Source organism: Venturia canescens, chromosome 5 (assembly GCF_019457755.1).
Source record: "Venturia canescens isolate UGA chromosome 5, ASM1945775v1, whole genome shotgun sequence".
NCBI classification, from domain to species: domain Eukaryota; kingdom Metazoa; phylum Arthropoda; class Insecta; order Hymenoptera; family Ichneumonidae; genus Venturia; species Venturia canescens.
Window position 1 is genome coordinate 21,307,308 of NC_057425.1, and position 14,457 is coordinate 21,321,764.

The following is a 14,457-nucleotide window of genomic DNA, read 5'->3' on the forward strand; positions in this document are numbered from 1 at the left end:
AATCGGGCGAGCTTTCGGACGTGTCGACAGACTCCGCACCGTCAACACCTGGCGGATCCACCTACGTGGTACGCCACATCTCCTTCACGAATTTTCCAAAGAACGCACCGGTCGCGGTGGTAAGCCCGACCCCTCGCCCCGCCGTCGCCGCTACAGCTGGACCGCCTACACCACCGCCACCGATCGTACCTGCAGGCGTCGAGACGGTAACCCTCGACTAGGGGTGAGTAAAATAACGGTATTCCTTTTTTTTTAATTTTTCCCTTTCATTTTACTCGTTCGTTCCCCGAATCACCTACGATTATTTCGCGTACACGGGTTCTTCTCCCAAGAGGGAAGATCTCCCCCTCTTAAAGGTAAGGATCCAACATAGACTTACACGTCGGTTCCCCGTGAACTTCTCCGATAAATCCGGGAATTCAATCATCCGACGTAACAATCTTGACTCTTTTCTCTTCCAAGGCCCGTTGGTAGTAGAGGCATACAGTTTCCTCCCATCGTTCTCCCAAAAATGGTTTAATTCCCGACAGGTAGCCTTTTGTTGAAGAGGGTGGAGCCACAAGGAACGCATGCGGAAGAGCACACAATTCAAAAACTGGATGCATAAGCGTTGTCCCTCGATCGATGAATCTCAAAGTGGCTTCGCTGTCCTCGTATCCCATCAATTCCACGCGGTGGGCTACACTGCCGATTTCTAAAGCGTAGTGATCGCCAATCCGATAACCTGTCCTTTGCATATGACCAACTCGGTTGACGTGCGCCCCAAGCTCGTATTCGAAGTCGCACAGCTCCCAATATTTCGTTTTAGTCGTAAACGTGAAGTTCATTGGGTTTTTAAAATCCAAGATGATGCATTCCATGGTCCCTTTCTACGTGCCAGGCTACGGAGAAGGCGTTGGTACTCCAGGAATGGTGTGGATCCTCATTTTGGTGTTAAAAAAGATTCTCGATGTTGCTCAGGATGAAAATAGCCGATTTTTCGATGTTGAATTCTCCTTCCAGATGCCGATGTCGTTGTTGACGATCAGGTAGACTTGCCGATGTTGCTAGTAGCTGGATTGGAGCTGGAATGACACTCCGGAGCCCGCTGCTCCGACCTCTATACCCAACTTCAATCCCCACTCCTTTCACACTCCCCAATCTTTCAGTTTTTCAGTCCATTTTACCCCCACTTCACTTCTTAGTCCACTTTCACCCTTCTGTCCATCATTTTTCATCTCCACTTCCATTTCTCCTCCCTTATTTCCCTTTCCGATCCTTAATTTACATTTTTCAGTGTTTCAGGTAAGTACTTAATTTCTAATCCTTATTTCTAATTAATTTTCTTTTTCAGGACATCGGATCTCCACAAGTAGGAATTTTTTCGCTTCTTTCTGACTAATTCTAGATTTTTTTAAATTCTATTTTCTATTTTTCAGGTTCAACATTTCCAGGACATCGCTTCTCTACGGTAAGTATTTTTTGCGTTTTCTAATTTCGTATTCGATATTGTTTCAATTTTATTTTTCTTTTTCAGGCGCAGATTTTCCAGGACATCGATTCTCGAGCAAGGTAAGTATTTCTTATGTTTTTAGCTTTCTAATTCTATTCTATTTCGCAGGTACAGAGTTTCCAGGTAAGTATTTTTTTATGTTTTTCAGGTGCAGAGTTTCCAGGACATCGATTCTCGAGCAAGGTAAGTATTTCTTATGTTTTTAGCTTTCTAATTCTATTCTATTTCGCAGGTACAGAGTTTCCAGGTAAGAATTTTTTTATGTTTTTTAGGTGCAGAGTTTCCCAAGGACAACGATAGGATGCTTATTTTCAGGTATCAAGAAATAAAACACAGGAGAATTTGTTTGAATGCAGCTAAAAATGACGTCTTTTATTGCGTTTCGAGTGATTGAAGACGTTTTATAACAAAAAATAAATAATAATAAATAAAAAAAAAATAAAACATAACAAAAATGAGGATATTTGAAATCCCCAAACAAAGAGAAAAAAGAAAGGGAAAAAAATTAAAAAAACTTTAAAATTTCACTCTTCGAGGCATCCCGCCTTGAGCTCTCGCATCATTTTCGCCCGTATTAGGGGCATTTCGTTCTGGGTGAACTCCATCTTTCTCTCGGAGATCTCGCATCGGGCGTACATGCAAACGAATACCCCACAATCGTATCCGTTGGATTGCCGAGAAATGTCTTGTTTCGTTGCCAGATGCCATTCCTCCTTGATTATCGGCTTCTCTTCTTTTTGCCCTGCTTCCTTGATTAAATATTGGAGAAGAGTCTCCAAATATCTGGGATTTTTTCCTTTAAAACTATCATAATAAATTATGGTTTTATTTTCAAAATTTATGATGGCGAGGCACCAATGGTTTCCCAAATGGATTGGGACAATCACTCTTCGATACTTAAAAATGTTAATTTTCTTCGTCCATCTCTTGACGGCATTGTATCCGTTGAGGTGAAGCCGGGGGAAGAAAAACGAATTCATAGCGTAAGAATTTTCGTCTATGATCAGATTCATGTAGTTGTTTATAATTTCGTCATTCAACCACTTTGTTTCTTTTAGTGTCTCGAGGTCTTCCTTTCTTGTTTCCCTCTTTGTCCTTTTTGTGTCTTGTTGTTCATCGTCATCACTTCTTTTTCTTTTTTTTTCGTTTTCGTCGTTGTGATTAACGTTGTTATTGTTGTTGTTTTCAGTGTTTTCTTTTTTTGTCTCCTTCTTCATCTTCTTTGTTTGTTTTTCCTCATTATCGTCAATCCTTCTTCTTTTATTTTCCTCGCTCCCCTGGTTGTTAATGTTGTCATTGTTCTGTGTGCTTTCCTTGTCCTCTATCCATATAAATTCTCCTGCTCCCCATTCCTTCCATGCTTCCCCCTTGTCCTCAACTTCCCTTATAGGTGAAAGTATATCCGGCCCCTTAAATGCCTCCCTCACTTCGATCAAGTCCCACTGCCGTCGGATGTATCGAAGGAGTAGGTCCCGATTCGATCGTCGCGACTCCTCGATCTCAATTACATGGAGCATCCACTCCGTCTGTACCCCTTTTTCTTTGGTTGAGGCCGCGGTTTGCGTTTTGACATCTCTCGTCTTTTTATTTGACGCGATCGGACAAAACACCGCAATGATGGCGACGTCCTCCTCATCCTTCCTTCCCTTCATCTCCTTCACTATCTCCACCTCCTTATCCTCATTCACCCACTTCCCCTTTTCTCCGTCGGTCTGCTGGGTGAAGTGTTTGCGCACAACTTCATCCGTTTGCGTGCCTGCGTCCATCTTCATGCCTATATCCGTCCAGAAATTTTCTCCCGCTCATTTCTATCTTTGTTTGTTCCGTCTATTTTCTACTTACTTTTTCATCATTTTGTCATTCCTCATGCTTAATACGCCTAAATCTGTAATTTTTACCTGTTCTCTCACTCAAGATCGCCTAAAATACCCTCAAGTCCTTCGAACTCCTATACTCTGATCCGCACGGTCCGTCTCGGTCAAGTGTCGCTCGTAGAATGACAACTTAACATGGCGGCCGGACCTCGTTAACGCTCGTGAGTTCGGCTGCTAACAGCGCCACTCGCCGATCGTGGATACTTCGGGAACTAATGCCTAAAACTTCGTTTTCATGAACTTCCGGTCGTGCCGAAAGCATGACGCAGTCGCACACTTCTCCAATTGTATTTTTGGTTGTTTAAATGAATTCTACAGTTAATTAACTTGAACGGTGGAGTAATTATGGCTCTCTAATGCAACATTCACCCTTCTTCGTAATATCTTTGAAATTTATAATAAAAATGAGTTTTATCATTGTTTGTTGCTATTATTGCTAACTGAATGCTTTAGTATTGTGATTCTTTCTTTTCTTATCATTATTATCAAATTTTTTTGAGTTTTTGTGCGTTTCCCTTATTTTTAGAAGGTCCCGAAGAAGAAATACGGATGGAGAGTGCGTAACGGTTTTGTATGACACTTAACGTGAAATTTTGAAATTTTTATTGTAATGTGGCAATTTTTTTGCATTGGAATCGTTTGGAAATAATATGAAAAGATTTGTTACATAGTTAATTGAAATACATCCTGGTAATTTTACTTGAAATCAGCAATTTTTAAGAGTTTGGGTATTTCTTAAGATTCGCGGCATGGTACATCCCTCTTTCTACTTCTGTTTCGGGATTTTCAAGGATAAATGTCGCAGCAGCTATCTGTTTTTTAATTCTGTATGGTCCTTCGTAAATTGAAAAGAATTTCGCCATTTTTTTGTTAACCGGATCGCTTACTTTGCACGCCTTAGCTAATACTAGGTCGCCCTCATTGAAGTTAATTAATGTGTGTTTCTGATCAAATTTTCGAGCTCTTTCCCTGCCTTTTCTCACTATTCTATCCCTGGCAAGCATTAATTTAGCTTCAATCCCTTCTTCCTCATCAAATTGTTCGTCTCTTTCTATCTGTATCCAGTTTTTCCAAATTCTCTGTGGTTTTATGTTTCTCTGAATCTCGACCGGCGTTATTTCTGTTATCTCGTGATGAGTTTCATTCATACAATCCTCTATTACTCGAACCCACTTAAGCCAATCGGTGTGCTTATCGGTCAAAAACGTTCTGAAAAATCTACCGATCTTTCTATTTACTCTTTCTACTATATTTCCCTGGGGATGACGAATAGACGAGAAAACTGGCTGAATTCCTTCACTGGCTAATTTCTCTAACCATAATCGTGAAGTGAATTGTGTGCCATGGTCAAATTGCAATTTTCTTGGTTTACCGAATTCCGGAATGTAATGATTGAATATTTTATTAATTGTCGCTGGCGCTGTTGCCGCTTTGAGAGGATATAAAACTACAAATTTCGAAAAAGCACCTATTGTTACGAGGATGTGTTTTATTCCACCTTTCGTAACTGGTAAGGGACCGAAAAAATCGATCGACACAATATCTCCCGGTCCCTCCGGAATGATATTTTGCTGTGCCGCATAAGAATGCTGGTTAGGAACTTTATTTCTTTGACAAGAATCGCACGAACCAAGAATTTGTCTGATTACGCGGTATAATCTCGGGTAAGTGAAATCTTCTTTTATTATCTTCCATACTTTTTTCGCGCCTACATGACCATACATTTTGTGTGTTTCAGATACGAGACGGTGAAGGATTTCTCGCGGCAAAACTGCTTTCCAGGAATCCGGATTTACTTTTTTCAATAAAATGTTATTTTTAATCTGATATTTATCGTCTTGTTCATTTTGTATCCTCTCCCTAATTTCCCTGATTTTGTCTTCTCCTTCTTGCCAAATTCCTACTTGTCTGATCATTTGTTCTAACTCCCGGGATGGTTGAATTGCCAACATTGTACTAATCACCAATTCTTTTCCTTTCCGCCCCCCAGCATCTGGTGGGTTTAATCGACTCAAGACATCTGCTACTACATTTCTATTTCCCGGACAAAACTCGAATTCTATATCGTAATCTTGAATGGCGAGAATCCATCTCGTTAATCTTTCATTTAACAATTGACAATTTTTTAAGAAGGTAATAGCTCGATGGTCAGTAAGGACGTTAATTTTTGCTCCGAGCAAATAAGTTCTGAATTTTTTCAAAGACCAGATAATCGCGAGCAATTCTTTTTCTGTTGTGGTGTAGGCTAATTCGGGACGCTTGAGCGTACGGCTCGCAAACATTATTACCCCTAAATCATTATTTTCGTCTTTTTGAGCCAGGGTGCCCCCCAAAGCATAGCTACTCGCATCAGATTGCAAAATAAATTCTCTTTTTGGATCAGGATGCGTTAGAAGAACGTTATCAACAAATAAATCTTTAATTTTCTGGAAAGCAATTTTTTCTTCTTCCCCCCATCGCCATTTTGTCTCTTTTTTCAGCAATTTTAAAAGTGGAATAGTTTCTTCAGCATGTTTTTTCGTGAATTTAGTATAGTAATTAATTAACCCCAAGAAACCCCTTAACTGTTTTAGATTTCTGGGTGGCGGAAACTCATGAATTGCTTGTATTTTCTCTGGCTGCGGCATTATGCCTTTAGTTGTCAAAATGTGTCCTAAAAATTCTACCTCTTGCCTGAAAAATTTTGCTTTTTTCAATTTTATTGTCATTCCGTGTTGCTGTAATCTCTCTAAAAGCTCAACTAAATGTGCCATGTGTTCATCGAAATTCGAGGAAATACACAAATGGTCATCGACAAAATTTATTACGTGATCCCCTAGACCATGAAGTATTATATCAAGAGCTCGCAATAATGCGGCGGTACTTGTTTTGAGCCCAAATGGCGTTACTTTGAATTCGTAGACTTTTCCCCTGTATCTGAATGCCGTGTACTTCATCGAATCTGGATGAAGAGGAATCTGCCAAAAACTATTTGTTAAATCTAGAGTGGTCATTACTTTCGCCGAATGGCATTTCTGAAAAATTTCTTCCATGTTTGGAACTGATTCGTGATCATTTGCCATTACCTGATTTAATTTTCGCGCGTCTAAACAAAGTCTAACCGAGCCATCTTTCTTTATAACAGGAATTATTGGATTTATCCAGGGACTATTCGATCTTTGTATTATTCCGTAATCTAACAATTTCTCTATCTCCCTGTCTACTTTTTCCCTATGCATTAAAGGTACCTCATAAGCGTGTGCAACGATCGGCGTATCCGTCGTAATGTCTAATCGATGTTCGTAAACCGAAATTCTTCCTGTGGTTTTACGAAAAACTTCCTTCCTATTCCATATTACTCGTTGTGAATTTCTTTTTCCCTTTTAGAGAATTCAGTCTGTCCTACAATTTCATCTATTTCCTCAAAAGTTATCTCCTCACTGTTTGTATCGTCAAAAATCAAATTTTGTATTGGCTCAAATTTTTCTTCAATATTTTCTATTTTAAAATTCATCTCTTGCTCTGGCTCAGAAATGTTTTCTTCAATTTGGTAAAATGCCTCCATGAATTCATTATCCTCTACCTCTTCAATTCCATTCGATTTCTTCAAAAATTCCCCATTAACTTTATCTTCAATGTCTTCACTATTCTCATCTCTCTCAATTTCTTCTTTTTCAAAAATTATTTCAACTTCTTCTTCAAAAACTCCAACAACTTTTTCTTTTTCAAATGACCCCTTTGTGGGCACTACATCCATAACTTCGTTATACTTAACTCGTAAAGACATCTCCTCCAAATTAATCAAACTTTTGAGCGGTTGCAGGGAATCAATACCGAGCAGAACGTCTCTAATCAAACCAGGAATTATTAAAAATTTAACGTACGTTTTTACTTTTCCAATCTCAGTTCTCGCCATTATTTGATTTTTGACTTTTGTCATTTTCCCTTTTATCGCTCCCTTTACCGTCACTCCCGTGACAGGTAAAAGTGGACAATTTTTCAAAATCTCTCTATTTTCTAAATAAAACTCTTCCGAAATCGTGGTTACTCTCGAACCTGAATCTACTAATGCAGTTACTGTAATACCCTCAATCTTAGCGTAAATTTCTGGATATTCTATTATAGGCACGGATTCTCCATTTATTTCTTCTTCCATTAAAAACTCTCTTGTGTCCGTAAAAATCGTATTGATGGCCACTTTAATTTCCTCTGTTTCGTTTGTTTCGCTTGTTTGTTGGAGGTCCTCCGATAAACCGTCCTGCGAATTATCTTTCTTGTCTTTTTCTGCCGTTGTACCTCGTTCGTTTCCTTTTTCTTTTATTTGATCAACATCTTTTTCGAGCACGGGTACAACGTTTATTCGTTTCCCGCCGCTGAAGTTGAGGGTTGTGGTTCTTGATGAACTTCTATTGCTTGAATCTCTGGCTGTTGTTGCTCGTTGTTTTGTCGATGATCGTTTGAGTTATTGGGTGGCCGGTATCCTCCATTGTTCTGATTTGGTCTGGGATTTTGATTCTGGCGATTATAGCCGTTTTGTTGATTGTAATTTCCGTTATAGCGATTTTGTTGAGGATATCCATTGTTTTGCCGCTGGTTGTAATTCTGTTGATAATTGCCGTTATTGGGCCGATTATAATTCTGCTGGTAATTTCGATTCTGTTGATTGTTCCAGCCGTTGTTGTTGTATCCCCCATTTGGTCGATTATTTTGATTCCAATTCGGGTTGCCACGGTTGAAATTATTTTGATAGCCTCCTTAGTTATTCCAATTATTTTGCTGCGGCATACGGAACGGTCGCTGTTCGTTTTTATTGTGATTCGGATTTGGAGAGGATTGAGCGGCTTCTTTTTCCTTTTTTGAGTTGATTGGTCCATGCCGATCCATTTTCCCCAGGAATTCAATCAGTTGTTCGAGAATCTTGATTCCCTGGCTGATAATTGTTGCTTGGATTTCGTCCGTGTAGTGTTGCGAAAGTGATGCGATTATATCCTCATCACTAGGAGGAGGGATGAGATCCTTTGCCGCCCCGAAAATGTGGATTGTATATTCCACTTTAGATATTTTACTGTCCTTTTCCGAGTAATGTCCGAACTCGAGGTCCTTTCTCACTTTTCTCTGCAAATCCATACTCCAGAATCACTCCACGAATTTCTTCTCCACTTCATCAAAATCCTCAACGCGGTCTTCGATGAGTACCCACCATTCCTTTGCCGCTTTCTCCAGACATTGTCCCAGTAAATATTTCATTTCAGTTATGGTGGGGTTGGTGACCTCACAATACCTCCGAAATTCCTTGATGAATTTCATCGGTCTCTTTTTCTCCGATCCATCGTACGTGGGAGGTTTAATTTTAATTTTATTCGGGTGCATGTCTAGTGGTAGCATCGTCCGAATCCGTTCTCTTCTTTCTTCTTCCGGTTCCTCTTCCGATTCGTCGTCAGAAACTTCTTTGTTCGGTTTCTGGACAATCCTCGTACTTTCCGTGTTTGGACTTTCAATTTTGTCCTTGTGTTCAAGGTTTTCGACCCTTTTTTTGATCGCGTTCACATCCAGTTGCATTTGTGCAACACTCACCTCGACCACAGCACTCTTCGACTCGTTGTCCTGGACGATTTTTGTCAAACCTGTTACATGTCGTTTAACTGGTTCGTATATTTGGTGAACCTCACTAGCGATTGTGGCTTGCATTGTCTTGAATTTTTCTGTGAATTCAGACCTCAAGTCAATGTTTGCCTGATTATTTCGGGCGATCTCATTTGCCATGCTCTGCACTTGAGCCTTCATCTTTTTCATCGCATCTATCAAACTCATGAATAATTCGTGATTTAATTCACCAAACTCTATTCTTCCCCTATTCGATTTGGGAGTGCCAAATTCCTCTCATTTAATATCCCCGGGATTCTCGTCAATATTTTCTAACTGCAAACCAAAATTACCCCGAGATTCGTTAAAAATATCCCCCGCTCCTGGAGGAGGAATCGAGGTAGTTAAATCGACATTTTGAACACCTGCACCATTGTCCTCGGGATTATGAAACCCTGAATCTCTAGCTGTTTCGTCTCTTTCGGTCTTCTCCGCCATTTTCGTATAACCGATAAGTTTGATTCAAATAAAAAAAAAAAATTTTTAAACCAAACGAAACATCCACGTCTCTTTGCGATACCTGCCCCGCGTTGGGCGCCAGTTGTAACGAAACGCTCTTGCCGACCTGGCCTGAACGCCGCCACGCGTCGGTTCGAGCAACCTTAACAATAAGGAGCAGGTATGAAGGAAACGCGGACACTGTTAATTTTGGTAAAATATAAAAATAATCAATTTTATTCAATTATTTGACCGAAATCTGAAAAAAATAAAAGAAATTTTGCGCCTTGGCTCGCTAATTCAAAAACAATTTGGTGTTTTTTGTTTTTAAACTGTCTTGCTTTGTTTAATCGGATCTGGCGTGAAAAAGACCCGAAAGACCCGAAAACGTTGCAAATTCTCTGTCTGAGATAATTTTTAATTTCTCAATTTTCGGAATTTAATTGTACAAAATTAACAAACAAAAAAAAACTTGTTTTTATTCTAATTATCGCTTTTGTCTTGTATTTACGACACGCCTTAAACCGAAAAACTCGCTATTATTGCAAAGTTCAATTTTCCCGATGTCCTGTTACGTTAGCTCTAAGAATAAGTGAATCCAAGAATATTGCTCGCTTTTACAATTTTGAATTTCTTTTTACTCGATATAAAATCAATTTTAAACTATCGTCTCTTGGATTATTATTTTCTAATATGGATCTAGATTTCCCTGTCTAGACCACCTCGGACAATGTTATTCAAATGAGAATTTAATTTTTGATAATAGGATAAATTTTAATCCCCCTCAACAATAAGAAAAATATAAAAATGTGAAAAGGTAGGATGTAAACCACGGGCTATGGGATAGAAACGTCACCGAATCCCTCCGAGAGTCCGTGCATTTACCGGGTAAAGGTAACTTCCCGTCCACGTGTTATGGGATCGAGACGTCACCGAATCGATCCGAGAACTCCGTGCTACGGAAAGCCAGAAAAATTTTTTAGAGGTTGGGTGCGGACCCTGGATTATGGGATCGAGACGTCGCCGAGTCGCTCCGAGAATCCAGGCATCCAAGGAAATAGGCAATTCACCGTCCACGGGCTATGGGATCGAGACGTCACCGAGTCGATCCGAGAGTCCGCGCTACGGGAACCCCAAAAATTTTGAGGATAGGTTTAATATTGCTGAGGTTGATGTCGAGGTGTACTAAGAGAGGTCCGAGTTGATTCTTTAGCCAGGAAGAACTGTCTCTCGAATGAGTCGCGCAGCGCTTCTTATACTCGTGTCCCCACCATAAAATTCTCGAGCGCCGAGAATCTCCGTTTTCGCTCGGTTCTGCGCACCTTTCTGTAACGTCTACTCTGATTGGCCCGTTGCCATGATTCACGCTCGCCCATTGGTCGAGCGGGCTAACATACGATGCGCGGACTACCGCTTTTTATGATTTACAGCTTATTACGATGTTCAACTACAAAAACTTCGATTTGATCCGTTATTATTTAATTTCCTTCATTTTTTAACATTGTTAGTTATTTTAATATGATTCGTAAAATTATAATCGCTAAAAGTCACGTGCGCGTCCTATAGCCCATCGACGCTCTCCCCGCGCATGCGTCGTAGTCGCTTTTTACATTTTTCATTGTGATTAGATTTTATGTTATGTAACGAATTTTTCCCGGGGAGGTACAATTCGTCCCTTCCCGGCTCACTCACCTCGCCTCGCGCTACTCTCCGGCTGCGAGAACGGACTGGGCGCCAGGTACAAAGTACCGCCGAATGAATCGACTTGAATTTCGTCGGATCTCGCGATGGTAACGTCATGCAAAATTATAATGTAGAGAGCACGAGGGAAACAAGTGACCGAGGACGGTCCGGCTACTCAGCTCAGCTGAGGTACAAAAGGTAGAGGGGGGGATCCTTGGGAAAGAGCAACAATTCATAACGCAACAAAAAAATGTAGCCGACACAGAACAAATAATTCAGAAAAGGTTTCACAATTTATTCGAAAGCTCGATGAATAAACCAGAATACAGCGAGAAATATATTAGAAAGAGAGTGGATGCGATATAAAACAAAACCGGGGGGGAAAGTAATTCGCTAACGAGTCCGAGCGTACAACGGTGAGGTCTTGTGCCGCGACGAGGGAAATTTGCGTACGGCGGGCGCGAATCCGCCGGGTGAGAACGATTAGCGATTCGCCCCGCGATCTCACAGGTGCCGTAGATAGACGACAACCGAGGCTCTGACATGGCAGGTAACAGGTAGCCAGCGACCCGACAAGCGGGGCTGGAGGTAATAGGCAAAAGATAACCCACGTCAGAACGAACGGTGTCGCAGGTAATGCAAGGCAAAAGGTAGCGGCACCCGCTCGACCGAGGGGGGGTTAGAGAATAAAATAATAGAAAAAATTAACATCGAGATAGTATGAGAACGGATTGAAATTTAGGGCGTAACGCCGCCCGCAAAAATGTATCGGAATGTGACTAAAATACGACACGCAGTAGACATCGTAGCGTGAAGGCTCAGGCAAAAGAAAGAATCTAGAAATATTCAACGCAAAAGACAACAGGTACTGCCGTATAAACGACGCGCGACCACGCGAGCAAGAGAGACGGAACGAAAACAAAGGCGCGAACGAACAGGCCGGCGAGAGCCTCAGCGCGTGCAGGGAGAGAGAGAGAGAGAACAACGTTACTGCGTGGAAGGTTCCAACGCTTACTACTACATTACATCAGAATGGAACTCAAGATCTTTGAAATATTTGAACGGAAAAGACTTTAATTAATTAACGCGAAGACCAAATGGCTTGTGAGTTCGTTAGTCAAGTCGAGCCACGCAAAACTGCCGTACTAAAGAATAGGCGCAGGAAGTATCGGCCACAATCTCGCTCGATACTCGGGCCCTGTGCCAGACTACAACGGCCAAAAAGAAAACTCTACAACCAAAAAGAAAACCGGAACTATATTCCGAAACTCAAAAAGGACTCGATTTAACCAGCGAACTCGATGGAGAAAGAGAAGTGGACTTACCGAGGAACACGCTCGCCGCACCAGGACCAAGAACTCGATTTCGGGAGGGCTCGATGGTAGACTCGCCGTAACGGTGCTCGGAGAAAGACTAATTGGTGCGTGCGAGCGGTCCTCGCGATTCGGCGCTGTCCCCACCACGAGGCCCAGGTACTGCAGCGCTCCCGCGCTAGGCGCGAACCCGAGCGCGAACTCTGGGCTCGCGCTTTCGCGCGGGATTTTCAAACGAGGAGCGCGTCAGAGCCATAATTGCTGCTACGCTTGTTGCACGATCGGATCAAATACTTACTCCTCCACTGCTCTCACCTTTCCCGCTCACTCGAAACACTCCTCCCTACAAGATGACCGTGATCCGGGTGTCTTTCCTCTTGGGAATCCGGCGGGCAGCTCCGGAAGGCTGAGAGTAGACTACATACAGGTATGGCGCCCCCCACTCCTTCCCCCACCACAACACCTACCCACTCCAAGCTATTTTTTCCCACTCCACAGGTAAATAGCTTGGTGCATAGGTGCGAGGGGGGGGGAGGAGGGGGGATAGAGTGAGAAGTGCCATACTTGTATGTTTTCTACTTTTTATGTTATTTACCTTATTAATTAGAATGACGATGATGACGATGATGACGATGATGATGAATATTTATCGTAAAAGAAAATATTTTTCCGAAAAGTCGGGTAGATTTAAGACTTTTTACTTTATTTTTTGAAGTTTAATTTTAAGTACAGAATTTTATTCGATAGAAATTTATTTTCATTCGATTCGCTTCTTCTTCTTTCTCCTGAAACAGAGAACAGAGAACAAATTTTAAAAAAATATACTTTCTTCTTTCGATTAAGGTTTTCATGTTTTCAAAAAACTTATACTTACGGGTCTAATTCTTCTTCCTCTTCATCACTCTCCAAGAGAGCTACTCTGTTGAGCTCATTTTCCAGCTGATGTATATTCGGAGGGCGCGGAGAATCGAGATCGACGGGTATGAGCCTATATTTTGATTTCTTCTTCGTTTCCTCCCTGAAACATTTATAAAACGCATTACTAAAAATGTTAAATTCGTAAATAATGAAAACTAGAAATAAAAACTTACTGTTTTTCTGCATCTTGCATAATTCTGGATTTTTTGAAAACGACATCGGTCCATGCGGAAGGCTCCGACGTTCTTTTCCTGCTGGTGTTTTTCGCCTTCCTACGTTTTGATAATGCTCGCGAACGAGCTGCTATTTGACGAGCTTCTTCATCATTTGCCGCTCTGCCATGACTGCATACGTTCATCTTCGGAGCGGCCTGAAATTCCGGAGTGACGTCGTCGTACACTAGGTACACCCGTCTTTCTCCAGCTGTCACCTCTACCCAAATATTTGGTATTGGCCAGGGGTCGGATGGAGACACATAATCCTCGTAACGAAGCTCTGGAAAAGAAACTTGGTTCAAAATCACGTCACTCATTTCCTCCACTTACACATTCACAAACACTATACGAATTCGCGAGTTCTGTTTTTTAACTTACGCATTGTCTCACGTTTTCTACTCGATTTGATCACTTCAAACACTGGAGTGCTAATGAGGTAAAAATCATCCAAATGAAATGGATGGACACCTCCCCCCACTCCATCCCAATGCTGAATCTGCAGTTTGATGTCTTAGGTATGTTCCCAGGATGGTACCGAAACTAGAGTGCTAGCTGCTATCTTTTTTACTTGCGTTTTTATTTGAAGGGATTTATTTGATGAGATTTATTTGTTTGTATAATGAATTTTAAAGAGTTTTATGTTTATGTTTATAGTTATAATGTAATTTATTATTGAATACTTATTGATTAAACCTTACAACTAAAAATTATTTCCAAGAAATTTAACGTGATTTTCCTTCGTAGTCTGTTACGAGTTGACAAATTTCAAATCGGAACAGTGTAGTGATTTCAGAAATCACTGCTTCCATCGAATTTCGAACGAAATCAGGGTATTGTTCACCCATTTTTTGCCGAGTTTCTTCCATTATTTTTCCCAAGTAGTCTTCTGTCTCAAGGATTCG

The 14,457-nt window shown here is 41.1% G+C and overlaps 2 protein-coding genes across 2 annotated transcripts in view; one reads left to right on the top strand and one right to left on the bottom strand.

The window, feature by feature from the left end:
- LOC122411264 (organic cation transporter protein-like) overlaps nucleotides 1–14,457 on the top strand; it is a 522,699-nt gene that overhangs the window by 115,648 nt on the left and 392,594 nt on the right. The window lies entirely within an intron of this gene.
- LOC122411380 (uncharacterized) lies at nucleotides 8,482–9,426 on the bottom strand. The gene is made up of 2 exons (XM_043420128.1): nucleotides 9,282–9,426; nucleotides 8,482–9,143 (listed from the first exon to the last, which is right to left on the bottom strand). The coding sequence occupies exons 1-2, from the start codon at nucleotides 9,424–9,426 to the stop codon at nucleotides 8,482–8,484; spliced, it is 807 nt and encodes a 268-aa protein (XP_043276063.1).